This window comes from Ascaphus truei, chromosome 11 (genome assembly GCF_040206685.1).
Source record: "Ascaphus truei isolate aAscTru1 chromosome 11, aAscTru1.hap1, whole genome shotgun sequence".
In the NCBI taxonomy this organism is placed as follows: Eukaryota; Metazoa; Chordata; class Amphibia; order Anura; family Ascaphidae; genus Ascaphus; species Ascaphus truei.
In genome coordinates, this window is record NC_134493.1 from 46,785,945 (window position 1) to 46,804,828 (window position 18,884).

General features: G+C 44.3%; 1 protein-coding gene across 3 annotated transcripts in view; it reads left to right on the plus strand.

The window, feature by feature from the left end:
• The window catches only part of SMG1 (SMG1 nonsense mediated mRNA decay associated PI3K related kinase), a 108,299-nt gene that overhangs the window by 69,607 nt on the left and 19,808 nt on the right, over positions 1 to 18,884 (plus strand). For all 3 annotated transcript variants that reach the window (XM_075566070.1, XM_075566068.1, XM_075566069.1), the window contains exons 35-47: positions 738 to 915; positions 3,693 to 3,854; positions 5,307 to 5,524; positions 6,442 to 6,596; positions 6,853 to 7,075; positions 7,342 to 7,588; positions 7,955 to 8,184; positions 8,346 to 8,594; positions 9,057 to 9,195; positions 9,369 to 9,478; positions 16,105 to 16,323; positions 17,125 to 17,315; positions 17,950 to 18,122. In XM_075566070.1, the coding sequence (XP_075422185.1) occupies positions 738 to 915; positions 3,693 to 3,854; positions 5,307 to 5,524; positions 6,442 to 6,596; positions 6,853 to 7,075; positions 7,342 to 7,588; positions 7,955 to 8,184; positions 8,346 to 8,594; positions 9,057 to 9,195; positions 9,369 to 9,478; positions 16,105 to 16,323; positions 17,125 to 17,315; positions 17,950 to 18,122 (2,494 nt within the window). The remainder of the gene's footprint in view (positions 1 to 737; positions 916 to 3,692; positions 3,855 to 5,306; positions 5,525 to 6,441; positions 6,597 to 6,852; positions 7,076 to 7,341; positions 7,589 to 7,954; positions 8,185 to 8,345; positions 8,595 to 9,056; positions 9,196 to 9,368; positions 9,479 to 16,104; positions 16,324 to 17,124; positions 17,316 to 17,949; positions 18,123 to 18,884) is intronic.

An 18,884-nucleotide genomic window follows, 5' to 3' on the forward strand; every position in this document is an offset into this window, starting at 1 on the left:
TCCTGCCTACATGTGTTTGTTTGTTTTTCCCACAGTTAAATATATATATATATATATATATATATACATATATACATACATATATATATATTTAAGAAAAAATACATGCGTTAGGGATGGGTGCTTTAAAGGAGCAATCCAAGCAGGCAATTATTTTTATTCATTTTACATCGAGTTGAAGCAGGGGGTCTCCGGAGCTGAACTTCACTCATTTCAACTCCAAGGACCCCCTGCTTTCCGAGATACTTACCTCCGTAGTGGGCGTCGGTATCTCCTGCTAGTTTAAAGCTCCCGCGTCACGTGGGCAAATAGGAAGCCGCACCAGATTACGTCACGGCTTCCTATTGGACCACAGGGCGCGGGAGCTTTGTAACTCCACCATTGCGTGATCCTTGCAAGCTAAGCGGCTACCGCACCTCCTACGAGAGGTAAACATCTCTGGAAGCAGGGAGTACCGAAGCTGTATTTAATTGGGTTCAGCTCTGGAGACCCATCCTTCTTCAATCCTATGTTTAAAAAAAATGCACTTTTGGATTGCCGCTTTAAAGTGAAATTCTTATTACATAGCCACCTATTGTGGTTGTGAGACGTTTGCTCTTAAGCTTGAAAACACCATTTATTAACTAATAAATGCTACGTCCTTTTGTTAATGTAGTTTGATTTCATGACAAGTTGTTAACCTATATAGGATTACCTCTATAGGATTCCACAATCATATACCTCAAACTCCTTTGCAGGTTTCCTTGGATGAGGATGATCCAAGACTGAGTTTAAGTAACCCTTCGAAGCAAAGCACTGATGATGTCATTGTGATGGCCACATTAAGGCTACTGAGATTGCTTGTTAAACATGCTGGCGAACTTAGGCAGTACCTGGAGCAAGGCCTGGAAACCACACCCACAGCGCCATGGAGAGGTATACAAATGAACAATCATTCAGCATGAATCCCTCTAGTTTTACGATGCAACAAAAAGGAACACAAACTAAGGCTACGTCTATACTCAGGCAGACGGAACGGAGGGGAGGCGCACACGCTGCAATACTCTTGCTAAAGCCTGAGCTTTTTCATGGCTTTGCAGGGTATGCAGCGGGCGCGATTTGGGGGCGTGGCAATGAAAATTTGGAGGCGTGTCAATGACGTTCCGGCGGGGACGTCACTTTCCTACCTCACATCCGATGCCATCGCGCAAAAAATCACTTGTCTCTGTCTTCTTGAATGTCGCGCCGTTGTGAGCTCCGTCTGATGTGCGCGCTGGCGCCATCTATAGACAATAGATGTGATCGCGCAGCGTGGGTGCGCCTCCGCTCCGCTCCGTCTGAGTAAGTATAGACGCAGCCTAATGCAGGTGACGTGGAAGAGTTATGAACATTTGCTCATTAGATGGGTGCAACTAGATTTCCCACCTTTCAATATATATCAAATAGTCCACGGTCCGGTTCTTTTCTCAATTTATTCAGTTTATTCAGAGACAATAGAAAACATATTTTACAGCATCATCTCAGTCGGTTACATCATTCCACCATATAGAATTTAGTAATGGAGTGGAGAATCTTTAGCTTGCTTGTTCTTAGCTTGGGGGTTTTAAATGATTCTGAACTCTATATAAATCCAAATACAATCTTTATACATTTGAGCAATACTGTACAGTACCTGTTTCTCTCACTGTCAGCAAAAATGTTCTTGGTTACTCATCAACATTAGAAAACAGTTTCTTCCTTTAGCAATATTTGCTTTGATTTAGAAGACCCTTCTTTGTTCTTTCACTAAGTAACTATAGTTAATTCTACGTTCCTTATCTTTTCAGACCAATCTCTATTGTATTGTCTTACTAACTATTTAACTAACCTTTGATTCCAAACTGTTGCAACTTGGCAGACATTAAACATGCAAAGTGTCTTAAATCGCACAAAACATTTCTATACCTGCCTGTCTTCAGACTGATTAATCTTATCTTTGCAGAGGCAGCTAATTGTCCAATATAATTTCTAACTTAATACTAAATTACTTATTTTTACTAGTTACATGCTGAATATCTATCTTTATTATTTAGTCCTGAAATCATCTTATGTTCAAATGATATGGGGATTCCAATTCTAAATGTATTCCTAGTTGAAGTAAATAAAGATACCACTTGTGGGTACATTTGCATGTCTGACAGGGCTGCAACCCCGTCTTTCCCCATGATCGCTTAGTACAACAGTGCTGCCATGGGCAGCCAGGGATTCTGGGTAATGACATGCAAATGAGAACAATGTGTGAATAAGAATTAGTGACACACTGTGCTCATTTGTATGTCATTACCCAGAATCCCTGGCTGAACGCAAGGTCAACACACATCCAATTTGACTGAAACCCAATATTTAATAATAGCTCTTTCTTTTTGCATCTATCATGCTGCATGGAAGCCTGCACATTTTAACTTTTTCTAATATTTTATTTAAATTAGTGTTTTAGTTCATTTGTTAAAGCAGCAATACTGGTTTCATTTTTATTTATTTATTTTTATTACAGGGTTGACGCAGGGTGTTAATTTCAGCTCCAGGGACCCCTTGCTTCCCGAGATATTTGCCTCCCTAGGGGGTGCTGGTATCTCCATGTTGAAATGCCCTGGTCACGCGGGCCAATAGGAACCCGCACCAGACGACGTCACAGCTTCCTATTGGCCCGCTGGACATTTAAACGCCACAATTATGTTAGGAGCACAGTTTCTCTGACAGCAGAGATAACTGCACCACTGCGGAGGTAAGTTCAGCTCCGAAGACCAGCTGCTTCTATCCTGTAATAATAAATGTAAAAGCGAAACCCGTACTGTATTGCTGCTTCAAAGTAGGATCATCTTGCCCATCATGCCAAATTAGACAAGTCCTAATCTCTAATTATATTTAACCAATTCCTCCTGCTTTTCTCTTTGGTTTTAATGGAGAGAGCAGTGACTTGCAAAATTAAATATCTTTTATACTTTGCCGTTAGCAGATTGCCTAGAAGGGGCCAGAAACAAGAAACATAGGCCCATGGTTACTAAGAGGAGCTATGCCATTATACACTTTATGGCTCATTCACTTCAATGGACCATAAGGAATCTCTTGGTGCTGGGAAGTACTGCATCATATATATGGCCCACCATTTCCAGGCATGTGGTTCAGTGTGTGCAAATGGTTTAATGCTAAATCTCTGTAGTTTTAAAACACAGGACAGGGTACAGCAGCAATTCAGGATTAATTTTCTTAATTTTTTTTTGAAATTACATTTATTATCTGAAGTAGGGGGTCTCTTTAGCTGAACTGTTCATTTCAGCTTTGGGTACCCCTGCTTCAGAGATACTTACCTCTGAAGGGGATGGCGGAGTTTAAATGTCCCGGTCACGTGGGCCAATAGGAAGCCGCACCGGATGACGACACAGTTTCCTATTGGCTAACGTGACGCGGGACATTTAAACTCCGCGATTTCATTAGGCACACTATTTCTCTGGCTGCAGAGGTACTGGCACCGCTACAGATGTATGTATCTCTGTAAGCAGGGGGGCCAGAGCTGAAATTAACACAGTCCAGCAATGGAGACCCCCTGCTTCAATCCTGAAATCCTTCAACCCCCTGCTTCAATAAAAAATTACAAAAAAATAAACCTGTTTTGCTGCTTTGTCATGTTTTAAGAATTTCCCATTTTGTTTACCCATAATTTTTTTATTTTCCAGGAATAATTCCTCAGCTTTTTTCCCGTCTAAATCACCCTGAAGTCTATGTCCGCCAGAGCATCTGCAATTTACTTTGTCGCGTTGCACATGACTCCCCACACCTTATTCTGTATCCTGCAATAGTGGGTAGCATATCACTGAGCAACGAATCCCAGTCTTCGGGTGAGTAGAGTTATTACTTTCTAAGCATATGTAGATATATTGTTGTTGAGTTGTGGTTCCCTCTTTATTATATATATCTATATCTATCTATATATTTTTTTTCTGTCTGTAAGGATCCCTAGAGATCCAATATACCGGCACAGCACAAGAGATGATCACAAAAAGTGGTTTCTTGGGTCCAAAATGCACACACATGCCTGTTTCGGTCCCCAGGGGGACCTTCTGCAGGGATGAAGGATGTCCCTCTGGGGACCGAAACGTTGGGCATGTGTGTGCATTTTGGACCCAATAACCCACTTTTTGTGATTATCTCTTGTGCTGTGCCGGTATATTGGATCTCTAGGGATCCTTACAGACTAACTATTTACCTTTACCGTGCACCACACCTGCCTCTGCTGAGGCCTTTTTTTCAGTGTGCGCTGCCATTCTCGATATAGATATAGACTAGGTGAAAGTGCATCTGCTCTTACAGCAAAATTGATCTAATGCAGGAGTCACCAACAGGCCAGATATTAAGGATATCCCTGCTGCAGCAGAGGTGGATCAATCGGCTCTGTCAAAGAGTGAGCCACTTGTGCTGAAGCGGGGATATCCTTAAGTTGTCCACCCCTGCTCTAATGAGTACGCTAAAAATGTTTTATGATCATTTAATCGCCATCTTTTTTTAGTAGCACTGATGCTTATTTAAAACTGCAGTTCAGTTTTTTTTTTTTTTTTTGTTAATTTTTTTACTTCAATAGTTTCATGTGGGCAATCTCTACTTACCAAAGAAAAACCTGTCCTGCGCTTCGGTAGTCAGTGGTTTGCACCTATGGTGTCAACATAGTCGTGTATGGCTGGGAGTGAGGGAGCAACGTATGGCCACTGAGTTGACCGGAGTAGGAGGGAAATGAGTAAACCCTTCACTCCGAGACGAAGCGCTGTACTAGAGCGTGAAACGCGTAGAGGGGGAGATCGTGGTGTAGCCCTGGTGTGTTATGTGCCAATAAAGTTTTTGCCATATTCATCCGGAAGCAGTCTGGACTTTTGTCATGCGCAGTTGCGCCGGAGCCCTTCCCTTTCTTTTCGGGCAATCTTGCAGCTTTAAGGAGGACCTATATGGATTCTCTGTTTGTAACTAAGATTAATCTTTTTTCCTTCTTGATATAAGCACTTGCACATTTGGGTCACTAACAACGTTGTTGTGTACGCACCACTTTTATGTAGTTTTTTTTTTTTACTTTACACAATGGGTACCAGCACAGGTCATGACCATGTCCACCATATTAATTGGGGTACCGTAATTATTATGTTACTTGGAGTAAATAAGATTATAATGTTATGGTGAGAAATATTTATATTAGATTTTTAAGCATATATTTGTGAACAAGTGATGGTTCCATTAAAATGCAGGTTAGCCTGCCGTTATTGTGTTCCGATTTTAGAATATTATATGTTCGTTTGTTAACACAGGAACTAAGCTCTCTTCAGCAATCCCAACTTTACTGGGAAATATCCAGGACGACGAGCTCATGGGTGAGGAATGTGAAGACGGAAGTCCACCGGCTTCCCAAGAGAGCACCAAAGATGAGCTGAAGAACGGCCTGAATGAAGACCAGGCCATGATGCAGGACTGCTACAGCAAAATTGTGGACAAGCTGTCTTCTGCCAATCCTACCATGGTGTTACAGGTGAGTACATTTGTTACCCCTCCTATACACCTTATTCTTGTCAAACCTACTTTTAAAGGAACAGTGACTCAATTGGCCGTACCATTCTAAAACTGCACTGTTCCTTTTTGCTTATAATAGTCTTGGCAAGCTCAAAACCATGTACTGTAGTGGGTTTGGGATTTAAACTTGCTAAGACTGTTTAAATGTGAATGGGTAACAACTTTGGGTGGCCTTGTGACCCCTCCTGCTCAGATTAAGCTTGTCCATCCCACTGAATCAGTGGGTCCTAGAACACAAGCGAATGAATAGTCAGGGGTGGTCAACTCCAGTCCTCAAGGGCCACCAACAGGTCAGGTTTTCAGGATATCCCTGCATCAGCACAGGTGACTCAGTCATAATGATTGAACCACCTGTGCTGAAGCAGGGATATCCTGAAAACCTGACCTGTTGGTGTCGCCTGACTGGAGTTGGCTACCCCTGCATTATGCCTTCTATTCATTATACCTGTTTTGCACATCCAAGTTAGTTGGGAGTATCTGCAGTAATTGTACGCCAAGTGTGACTTGTGTGCGCACTAAAGGTTTGAGTTCTGGTATAGCAGCTAGATTTTCAGATCTGTACATATCTTCATTAACCATTATGGGATGAACAGATTTCTCAGCTGCTTGCATACATATTTACATAATACAGAAAGTATGACAATTCAGGGGGTAAAATAAACACATTTTTAAGAGTCACTTGCAGGATTTGTAAGAATTTTTTCCGGTTGTCTGGAAACAAAGCACACAACAGTGACGTAACAACCACAATTACTCGACATGGCTTTAGAGGGGATATTCGTTTTGTAGTGGTGCCATAATTTTAACCCACGGTTAGTGTTGTGAGTGGAATGTGTGTTTTACAGTAGTAACCTAAAGAGTTTCTGCTTGGCACAGGTTCAGATGCTGGTAGCTGAGCTGCGAAGGGTCACCGTTCTTTGGGATGAGCTCTGGCTTGGAGTTCTACTTCAGCAGCACATGTATGTTCTCAGGCGTATACAGCAACTGGAAGATGAAGTGAAGAGAGTACAAAACAATAACACCCTGCGCAAGTATGTGCTCAGAAATCGGAGTAAATCAAATACACACATATGCAATCTATGCCATTATCCTCAGTCACAGTGCCCGTTCATAACATAATATATCACTGACTTTCCATAGAAATTAGCTGTAAAAGTATGTTTGTATCAAAATATAAACATGACACAGGACTTTAAGTTATACATCAAAGTTCTCGATAATGCATTGCTGTAAAGTAAGCAACTGGCTTTTTGACTTCTGATTTATTTGTGTTTTATTTCTCTTTAGAGAGGAAAAGATAGCAATTATGCGTGAAAAGCACACTGCGTTGATGAAGCCCATTGTGTTTGCACTGGAGCACGTCTGCAGCATTACTGCAGCTCCCTCAGAAACCCCCCATGAAAAATGGTTTCAGGACAACTACGGAGAGGCCATAGAAAATGCCTTGGAAAAACTCCGAAATCCCTCAAACCCAGCAAACCCTGGAAACAGCTGGATGCCGTTCAAACAAGTAGGTCTGAAATAGCTTCTCGCATGGAAATTCAGTTACAGACATTCCCATAGCTAATAATATCTTACCGTTAACAGGTAAAGCCAGTTGTTACCTAAATTGAATGTTATAAATGGGATCTCTAACCCTCTATGTAATGGATTTGGTCTGGGTAAAGATTGATGGGATATTAGATTTCATGCAAACAATGTTTCCTGAAAGAAGTTAGGCTTTTTATTCAGATTTTTAAATTGATATGTTAATTTTGAGTGGAATTGTACTTAAAGGTTATGCTGAGCTTGCAACAGAGAGCACAGAAGCGCACTAGCTACCTGTTACGACTGGAAGAAATCAGTCCATGTCTGGCTGCCATGACGAGCACCGAAATAGCTCTCCCGGGGGAAGTGTCCGCTAGAGACACGGTCACAATTCACAGCGTGGGAAGTACCATCACCATTCTGCCGACAAAAACAAAGCCCAAAAAACTCATCTTCTTTGGCTCCGATGGAAAGAACTACCCCTATCTCTTTAAAGGTAACACGTAATGGTTCCCAAAAGTCAGCCCAACGGGTATATTCGACAAAAAATTTATTGTATTACAGCACAAACTAGTACAGGGGTGGCCAACTCTGGACTGCCTCAAGGGCCGCCACCAACAGGTCAGGCTTTAAGGATATCCCTGCTTCAGCACAGGTGGCTCAATCACTGGCCAAGTCGTTGACTGAGCCACTGATTGAGCCACCTGTGCTGAAGCAGGATATCCTTAAAACCTGACCTGTTGTCGGCCCTTGAGTGCTGGAGTTGTCCACCCCTGTACTAGATGTATACTAAACTTGAAACAAACGGTGTACCTGATGAAAAGTTCTCGTCACAACATTGCTTTTGTTTGCACACGTACAGGTTTAGAAGATTTGCATCTCGATGAAAGAATAATGCAGTTTTTGTCTATTGTGAACACCATGTTTGCAACAATAAATTGTCAAGAGACGCCCCATTTTCACGCCAGGCATTACTCCGTCACGCCGCTTGGCACACGATCGGGGCTTATCCAGTGGGTTGATGGCGCCACTCCTCTATTTGGCCTTTACAAGCGGTGGCAGCAGAGAGAAGCTGCTTTGCAAGCACAAAAGGTACTAGGAGTGAGTTTTATATCCATCTCTTGTTTGCGTGCAAGGTTGCCCATTTTTGAAGGCTTGAGAATCATAAACATGATAGGGCAACTTTATCAATCGTTCACCTGTGACAAACGGTGGGATTATTTTACGTTGACATGTAGTTGGTTTCTTTACAGGCTCAAGATTCCTACCAAACCCCCCAGAATCCTGCAATGGTGCCTCGTCCCAGTGAGCTTTATTACAGTAAAATCAGTCCAGCTTTAAAGGCGGTAGGGCTCAGTTTGGATGTATCTCGTCGCGATTGGCCTCTCAATGTGATGAAGTCAGTGCTAGAAGAATTAATGGAAGCCACACCTCCCAATCTGCTTGCTAAAGAGCTTTGGTGCTCATGTGCCACCCCTGATGAGTGGTGGAGGGTTACACAGGTTAGTTACCAGTCAGTGGTAATTTGCAAGTGGAGGGTTTGCCATGTCCATTGGAGGTGCCATTTATGTGTAGTAGGTGCATGTTGCCGTTATTAAGCTTTCCCCCTCTTATTGGTAAACTCTTGTATCTGTCTAATAATCTAATGTATCTTGTACTTTTTTCTTATGTACCATCGCCTTTTGCCCTTTCTACCTTTCTCACAGCCTCCCTGTGTATATATCAGGCCTAGTCAGCAATGCTGTTATTTTGGTTTAGCTGAGTAACTGTAATAATAGCCTTCTTAAACCATAGAACAGATCTAAAGCAAATAGTCTCCATTCATCATTAATTCTCTTCAGCTTCACTTGGGGATTTCCAGCACTGAAGGGATATTGTGGCAACTTGGCTGTTCGTTTGATAGAAATAATTACAGTAATTTGTGTGTGTTATGCTGAACACTAGTATTTATTGTTTAATTTCAGTCGTATGCAAGATCCACAGCTGTGATGTCAATGGTTGGCTACATCATTGGACTTGGAGATAGACACTTGGATAATGTACTTATTGACATGACAACTGGGGAAGTGGTTCACATTGACTACAACGTTTGCTTTGAAAAAGGTTAGCTGCTCCATATTAAGATCTGTTGTGTTTTTGTTGTTTTTTTTTTATCTAGATATAGATAGGTAGATATATCTATCTATCTAACTCGGGAGTGAATTGCTCTGTAATACATTTGCATAACTTTCCAAAATTAAGTAGATAGATTGTAAAGTGGGAATTCTTATTGACAGGCAAGAGCCTTCGTGTTCCAGAAAAAGTTCCCTTCCGAATGACCCAAAATATTGAAAGTGCACTTGGAGTGACTGGCGTGGAAGGTGTCTTCCGCCTTTCTTGTGAACAGGTAATTAATATTCTTATTTTGTTCGTTGCTTCTCTAGAAGATGCACCTTCCATAAAAAGTAGTTGTGAGAGGAACCCTCTTTCAGTACCCTACTTATACATTGTACAGCATGTCTTTGCATTACCCTAATGTTACTTTGTCAATATTCATCGTTGTAACTTTGACCATAATTATAGCTGCTTAATATTTCTCTTCATTGTACTATTTATAGATGTCTCAACAATAATAATAATCATAATAATAATAGCAAGTTCATGTATAGTGCTGCTAGTTTTACGTAGCGCTTTCCAGAGACATTGGAGGGACAGGGAGATAAAGTGGTTCCCCTGCTTCAAACTCAGTGCCAGTCAGTGTCTTTACTCACTGAGCCGCTCCTCCATATATTGATAGACTAATACTCATATAAAAACGCGATCCGTTACGAGAATCCGCTTATAACGCGATGCAAGCGTGGCTCCCAATTTTCGTAAACTGAAATATGTTTTGTGGATATCTTCTGAACATGTGATTCTGATGCATTTCGCGTGTCGGCTATATGCGATCTTTAAGTAGTAATTCCCGAAGAACAGGGCATTATTGGCCAGTAATGCCCTGTTCTTTGGGGATTACTTCTATTATAGGCTAAATGTAGGTTTATTTATTTTTAAATTTTCATAAAAATAGACACTTTTGTAGTCATATTGAATTTTAATCAGCATGATCATATACATTCTTTTGCTTTTAATGCAAGTTTATTAAAAGTAAATTGTACATACAGCTATATATATATATATATATATATATATATATATATATACTAGCTGAGAGCCCCGGCGTTGCCCGGGATGTTTGTGGTGTGGGTGTGGCATTTGGGTGAGGAGTGGTCAACGCGGCCCATGTGCGGTGGTAGTGCTGCTGTGTCTGTACTGATGGTGATTGTATCGGTGTGCTGATTTGGGAGGGTTTGGTGCTGATGTGGGGGTGCGGATGTGGGGGTGCCGATGGGGGAGGTGCAAAGGTGCCGATGTGTGGGTGCTGATGGTGTTGATGGGGGCTGGGAATGGCGGGGAGCAGAGAATGCCAGTGTGCTGGGGGGGGGGGGGCATGGGATAGCGGTGTGCTGATGTGGTGGTGCTGGGGATAGTGTGTGTGTGTGTGTGTGTGTATACGTGTGTGTATACATGTTTGTGTGTGTGTATACATGTTTGTGTGTATACATTGTATGTGTGTGTGTATACATGTGTACGTGTGTGTGTGTATACGTATGTGTGTATACACGTGTGTGTGTGTATACACGTGTGTGTGTGTATACACGTGTGTGTAGACATTGTGTGTATGTAGACATTGTGTGTTTGTGTGTATACACATGTGTGTATACACGTGTGTATACACGTTTGTGTGTGTATACATGTTTGTGTGTATACATAGTATGTGTGTGTGTATACATGTGTGTGTGTGTGTACATTTGTGTGTGTATACACGTGTGTGTGTGTGTGTGTGTGTGTGTGTGTATACACGTGTGTGTGTGTGTGTGTGTGTATACGTGTGTGTGTATGTCTCCGTGTGTGTATGTCTCCATGTGTGTGTGTACATGTGTGTGAGTATACGTGTACATGTGTGTGTCTACGTGTCTATGTGTACATGTGTGTGTGTGTCTACGTGTACATGTGTGTGTGTCTACGTGTGTGTGTGTCTACGTGTGTGTGTGTGTGTGTGTCTACGTGTGTGTGTGTGTGTGTCTATGTCTGTGTGTCTGTGTGTCTGTGTGTCTACGTGTGTGTGTCTACGTGTCTGCGTGTCTACTTGTGTCTGCGTGTATACGTGTGCCTGTGTGTCTACGTGTGTATATACGTGTGTACATGTGTGTCTACGTGTGTGTGTGTGTCTACATGTACGTGTGTCTACGTGTGTGTGTGTCTACATGTACGTGTGTCTACGTGTGTGTGTATGCGTGTGTACGTGTGTATACGTGTGTCTGTGTGTCTACGTGTGTCTGTGTGTCTGTGTGTATACGTGTGTCTGTGTGTATACGTGTGTCTGTGTGTATACGTGTGTCTGTGTGTATACGTATGTGTCTGTGTGTATACGTGTGTGTCTGTATAGGTGTGTGTATGTATAGGTGTGTGTGTGTCTGTGTACGTGTGTGTGTGTCTGTCTACGTGTGTGTGTGTGTGTGTCTGTCTACATGTGTGTGTCTGTAGACGTGTGTGTGTGGACGTGTGTGTGTGCCTACATGTGTGTGTGTGTGCCTACGTGTGTGTGTGTGTGTGTGTGTGTGTGTGTGTGTGTGTGTGTGTGTGTGTGTGTGTGTGTGTGTGTGTGTGTGTGTGTGCCTACGTGTGTGTGTGTGGGGGTCTCTGTGTATGTGTATGTATATATATATAGAGATATATATTATATATATATATATATATATATATATATATATATATATATATATATACAGTGGATGACAAATCACCAAAAAATCTACTCGCCACCTAGTACCAAACGTGTGCTGCTTGGGCCAATATTTACTCGCCCCGGGGCGAGCAACTGTATAGGTTTGTCGAACACTTGTATGTGTATATATATATATATATATATATATATATATATATATATATATATATATATATATATATATATATATATATATATATATATATATATATATATATATGTGTCTGTGTGTGTGTGTCTCTGTGTATGTGTCTCTGTGTATGTGTATGTATAGATATATATTTATATATTATATATTATATATATATATATATTTATTAAACACACAAACCCAGCAAGCTCAAACGCCCACACCCTCCTAAAATTGACTATATGTAATGCCACATAGAGTGCAACTGGGCTGTGGCACATGAATATAGGAAAACACAGGGGGTGCTCAGTGCTACATCCAAATGACAAAACATACATGGTAATAATTACAAGAAATGATGCTTCAATACTAATAACATTGCTAATGCTAATAATAAAATATGGTTATTTAGTTAGAAATTTTGGCCAAAACATCATAAGCTTGCACACCAAACGTCAAGGTAAACCATAATAAGTGCAAGTCCTACACTACACTGCATTTGTTCCCAATACCTCTGTATGAGGGGGAAGAACCATAATAGATTCATTACCTGCAGCAAGATGAGACATTCCACCATTAAAAAGGGGGAGTTGACGTGAGCTCTGGGGGAGGTGCCACAACCTCCATACAACTGATACCAGTCAGAAATTAATTAAACACACAAACCCAGCAAGCTCAAACGCCCACACCCTCCTAAAATATATGTAATATATGTAATGCCACATAGAGTGCAACTGGGCTGTGGCACATGAATATAGGAAAACACAGGGGGTGCTCAGTGCTACATCCAAATGACAAAACATACATGGTAATAATTACAAGAAATGATGCTTCAAAACTAATAACATGTATAGAGATATATATATATAGTGTGTGTGTGTGTATGGAGGGATGAGGCTGGCGCTGAAGGAATGTGTGTGTGGGGGGGGGGGGGAGCTGCTTACCTTGCAGTCGGCAGCATGTTCCTCGTGTAGGCCGGGAGACGGACCCTGCAGTCATCTGGTACGGAGGGGCGGGGATCAGACCGGAGCCGGACAGAGGGCATGTGGAGGGGGGGGGGGGGAAGCTGCAGGGAGAGCAGTACGGGGCATGTGGAGTGGGGGAGAGCAGCACGTAGCATGTGGAGGGGGGGAGAGCAGCACGTAGCATGTGGAGGGGGGGAGAGCAGCACGTAGCATGTGGAGGGGGGAGAGCAGCACGTAGCATGTGGAGGGGGGAGAGCAGCACGTAGCATGTGGAGGGGGGAGAGCAGCACGTAGCATGTGGAGGGTGGGAGAGCACATGTGGAGGGGGAGAGCAGCACGTAGCATGTGTAGGGGGGAGAGCAGCACGTAGCATGTGGAGGGGGGGACAGCACATGTGGAGGGGGGGAGAGCAGCACGTAGCATGTGGAGGGGGGGAGAGCACATGTGATGGGGGGAGAGCAGCACGTAGCATGTGGAGGGGGGGAGAGCACATGTGGAGGGGGGAGAGCAGCACATCGCATGTGGAGGGGGGAGAGCAGCACGTAGCATGTGGAGGGGGGAGAGCACATGTGGAGGGGGGAGAGCAGCATGGGGCATGTGTGGGGTCCCTCCTGCAGGGCGGGAGCCCCCCCGCTGCCCTCCGGCTCGAGGTGAGGCCTCCTGCAGGGCGGGAGCCCCCCCGCTGCCCTCCAGCTCGAGGTGAGGCCTCCTGCAGGGCGGGAGCCCCCCCGCTGCCCTCCGGCTCGAGGTGAGGCCTCCTGCAGGGCGGGAGCCCCCCCGCTGCCCTCCGGCTCAAGGTGAGGCCACCTGCAGGGCGGGAGCCCCCCCGCTGCCCTCCGGCTCGAGGTGAGGCCTCCTGCAGGGCGGGAGCCCCCCCGCTGCCCTCCAGCTCGAGGTGAGGCCTCCTGCAGGGCGGGAGTCCCCCCGCTGCCCTCCGGCTCAAGGTGAGGCCTCCTGCAGGGCGGGAGCCCCCCCGCTGCCCTCCGGCTAGAGGTGAGGCGGCGGTGCCGAGGAGCGTTGCAGGCTGTGCCGGGTAGGCTGCTCTTTGCTGTGAGGGGGGGTGGGAGAGGTGAGCCGGTGCCGAGGAGCGTGCGCCGCTGCCTCACCCGTCCTGCCGCTGCCTCACCCGTCCTGCCGCTGCCTCACTCATCCGGCCGCTGCCTCACTCATCCGGCCGCTGCCTCACTCATCCTGCCGCTGCCTCACTCATCCGGCCGCTGCCTCACTCATCCGGCCACTGCCTCACTCATCCGGCCGCTGCCTCACTCATCCGGCCACTCCCACGTGGATGTGAGGCGGGAGGCCGCGTGTTGTGGCCGCTCCCCCGCGTGTGTCCCGAGCGCTCGCTCCGCTCCCCCGCTGACTGTAGCGGCGCCGGGGTGTGAGCTTGGGGGGGGGGTATGAGCTTCGGGGGGGTGAGCTTGGGTGGGGGGGTGAGGTGTGTGTGAGCTTGGGGGGGGTGGGAATGTGTGTGTGTGTGTGTGTGTGTGTGTGTGTGTGTGTGTACACGGGACTCCGGGTAAGTTCGGGCACAGGGAGGGTGGGGGGGGGTGTGTGTGTGTGTGTGTGTGTACACGGGACTCCGGGTAAGTTCGGGCACAGGGAGGGTGGGGGGTGTGTGGAAGTTGAGGTGCGGTCCAGCTGACGGGGGAGAGTGAGGGGCACCGGGAGGGGATTGTGTGTGTGTGTGTCCCTGTGTGTGTGTGTCCCTGTGTGTGTGTGTCCATGTGTGTGTCCCTGTGTGTCCTTTGGCCCGTCACTCCGCCTCAGGCCAATGAGAGGTGTGCGGGGGCGGGCCAAGGGACCAATGAGATTTCCCCTAGGGACACCGGACATCCAGGCAGGCAGCATGCATACAGTGCTTTCACTAATATAGTATAAGATATATATATATATATATACCATAATACTGAGTTAAGTTATGGTGAATAAAAAAAGTGACAAAAACCCTCCACAGGAAAGCAAATATGGTGCTTTGCACCTTTCTGGACATTATCCTCTGTTTCTCTACCCGTGAGTGTAATTATTAAGTTTATTCTGCAGTTGTCGTGTGTTTGCCTATCAAGGGAATAAATCTCAGTTTATTTTGCTCAACCTGTTCTGCTCAATCAGGACCCACGAAATATAAATGTGTTATTAAGCGCGTCTCCCGTCACAGGCGTTTAAAACAGCTCAAAGCTGTGACCATGCAGCAAGCTTAAGCCTATAGGGAACCATGTTAAAAATGGTTTTTGAAGCAAAAAGTGGCACTGTGTGCTCATTTGCATGTCATTTCCCAGAATCCCTTGCTGCAGTGGAAGTGCTGTATGCTGGGTGATAATGGGGAAAGGCGGGGTTGCAGACCTGCCTAAGACATGCAGATGAGCATACAGTTGTATTTGTGTATATATATATATATATATATATATATACCAACACACTCTGCAGGCCCCCCACCCCTCTATACACACACAAACACACTCTGCAACCCCCCCCCCTTCTATATACACAAACACAGGGGGCAGTCCCCCCTACACACTCTGAAGCCCCACCCCCCTCCTCTACACCCACAAAACACACTGCAGCGCCTCTCCGCCCTATACACTCACAAAACAGACACACACCACCCCCCTTCTACACCCACAAACACACACTGCAGTCCACTGTAAACCAGTGCTTAAAAATCACATCTGGTGTGTCTCCTGTCCTTCTCCAACTACTTGCTCTCTCGTTTACCTCTGCGATTCCTAACCACCAAGGGGACGTCGTCGTTGTATTAAGTCATGACGGAGAGGGCTTGATGGTAGTTCCCCACTGTGATCTTCCATGAAGTTGCATCACCCGGCTGCGAAATGGCCTTGGAGATGGCAATCATTGTCTGGAGGGGACAGAAGCTACCATCGTCGGTTGGCCGGAGAATTACATTAGACCCACCAGACGTGCTTTGTAAGCACTTTTTTGCCCTTTTGAGAACATATATATTAGTGTTTCATTTATTTTGTAATAAAAGGTTAATATACCAGGTTGCGGTGTCCTGTTGTGATCTTCCGCTGTCTTCTCGTGAAAGTTGCACTTGGATGTTTTGGCGTTTCTTTTGAGACGCATGACATTGGGCATTGTGTTTAATGTAGGTCCTTCACATTATGAGACGCGGCAGGGAGACACTTCTCACATTGCTCGAGGCCTTTGTGTATGATCCCCTTGTGGACTGGACAGCCGGTGGGGAAGCAGGCTTTGCTGGAGCAGTGTATGGAGGCGGCGGCCAGCAGGCTGAAAACAAGCAAAGCAAAAGAGATATGGAGAGAGAAATCACACGGAGCCTCTTTTCTTCCAGAGTAGCAGAGATCAAGGTAACACTATTTATCAAAACCAATACCCTTTTTAAATGGTAGTATACATAATCTGTTTGAAAAATGCAAAAAAACTAAAACATTTTGTTAAATATGCTTCTTATATGCTTCCTTGACAAAGGCCTGAGGGCTGAAACGCGTCAGAGGATCCATCAGCTACACCTGTCTGTTCTAATAAACTTTTTTTAGTCACCACCCACGTTCATACCCTTTTTTCATGGCTGTGCTTCGCTATTGCTCTGGCCGATGTTGGAGGAGTTTATCCTGCTTCTTATTTACAACTTTTAGTAAATGTCAGGACTGCATTTTACTGGTCTAAATGTTAAAAATCACAGCTTAAAAGTAATGGTGTTCTAGAGCAGGGGTGCGCAAATTGGGGGACGTGCAAGATTTTCTTGGGGGGTCGTGGCGGTTACAGAGGCCCCACACTCTTCCCCCAAGGCATTTCAATTAAATCCCAGGTGAGGCCTCTAACTCTCTAACCTGCTCTCTGCCGACTCTTCAGTGACGGGGCATCAAATGTCCCCGTGACGTGACATCACATGACCAATGACACCGAGTCTTAGGAGAGGGGGGGCGTGTGAGTGCTGGGGCTGCCAGGAAGGGGGGGGGGGGCGCAGCTCAGGAACTTTGCGCACTGCTGTTCTAGATGAAAAACTGTTTGCTTTTCTCTATTTATACGCAACAACGTTCGTACCAGTTTTCCTGAATTTAGCAATCTATGTATTTTCATTTTGCAGAATCTTCATAGTGTGCAGTAGGAAACAAAATGACCGTTTCTTCTTAAATGCTTCTTCATAGGTTAACTGGTTTAAAAATAGGGAGGAGATGCTCACCGTGCTTCCTAAACTGGACAGCAGTTTGGAGGAATATCTGAACTCGCACGAAGAACTGAGTGACGTGGAGAAACTGCAGAGCAAACTCATAGAAGAGACGGAGTTCCTTGAAGGAGCTGAAGGTTCAGAACACCCATCTCATACACTGCAGCACAGGTTAGATATTACCCTCCGACACTCATGGGTGCAGAAATATTATCGTGGCACAAACGAGTTGAATAAAGAATATGCTTTATTCACTCCATTAAAATGTGTGAGCTTTTAGGGACAGGAATATGGAGGAAGAACAAGTTTGAAAGAATGTCTTCCCCGGGCTCGTTGAAAATGATGTTTAATGGAATATAATGGGTCACTTAATGTTGGAACCTTCTATACTTTGCTTGATAACTCCTAATGTTGCCTGCGTTTTTGAAGAAATGAATAAAATACTATTCTAGAAGCTTGTAGTGTAGTTTTTACGGTCAAATGTGTGAGAAGTGGTTCAAAATATAAGCTTTTCTTTTTATCGTGTCGGGTCCTATCAACCGTATGGGGTCTTTAGATCTTTCTTTTTGTGTACCTGAACACTGCTAAATTAATGAAATAACCCCTTCCGTGCCAGTAGAAAATTAAGCTCTTGACAGCATACAATTTTTTTTTTTTTATATTACTTGTATCTTCGTCTTTGATTGTCGAAAATCTTTAAAGTTTTGGCGCTTTTCATTAAACCACTTCTTGAGGGTGGCTTTGAGTTTTTGCGGTTATTTTCTTTTTGCCATTAATATGCACTTTTGTCATGCATTCTTTTTAGGTATTCTGAACACACCCAGCTGCAGACTCAGCAAAGGGCTGTTCAAGAAGCAATCCAAGTGAAACTGAATGAGTTTGAGCAGTGGATAACACAGTACCAGGCTGCCTTCAATAACCTAGAAGCTACTCAGCTGGCCGGCCTGCTGCAGGAGATAAGCAGTCAGATGGATTTAGGTATTTCAAAATTAAGATTATTATTCGCATGTGAAGATATAAATACACAGAACTACTATCCCGTAAACTACAGCCGTATGTCCACTTTTAAGGATATTACGTTATTTGTAAAGGTGCCACAACCTGTTCTTAATGTGTCTTGTGTTCAATTTACTGCATCTAAAATAATTCAGATTTTATTTTGGATAACTGCCATTTGCATGAACTTCATTATCATACGTTGCACATTAAAGCAGCCATCCTTTCCAATTCCATTTGTTAATGCCATTGAGTACAAAACTGTACAAAACTGTCCACTTTGCATTTGCAACAATGTTTTATATATTCATATTTAAAGAAAACTATGTGGTAAGTGGCTACATTTTTAGTAAACATGTTTGACAATCCTAGTTCAGCTCTGCAACACTGCACCAATCATGACTCGGATAGTTCCCTTCCCTGGAGGATTACTTTGACAATTTTAATGCATATATTTACGGCAAATAAAAATATCACTTATGAGCACATTCACATGTCTCAGACCGGCATACAAATGCTTCCACTGCAGCCAGGAATTCTGGGTAATGATATGCAAGGAGCACACAGTGCCACATTTTACTACAAAATCATTTTAATGTGGCCCCTATAAGCTTATGCCTGCCGTATTACACGGCTTTTCAGCACAGCCTGGGTTACAGAATTGCACGACCAGCAACAGCTTTGCCAACCTTTTGGGTCTCACCAGTGTGAGGCTGGTTATACTGGTTTTGCATGGCTCATGAT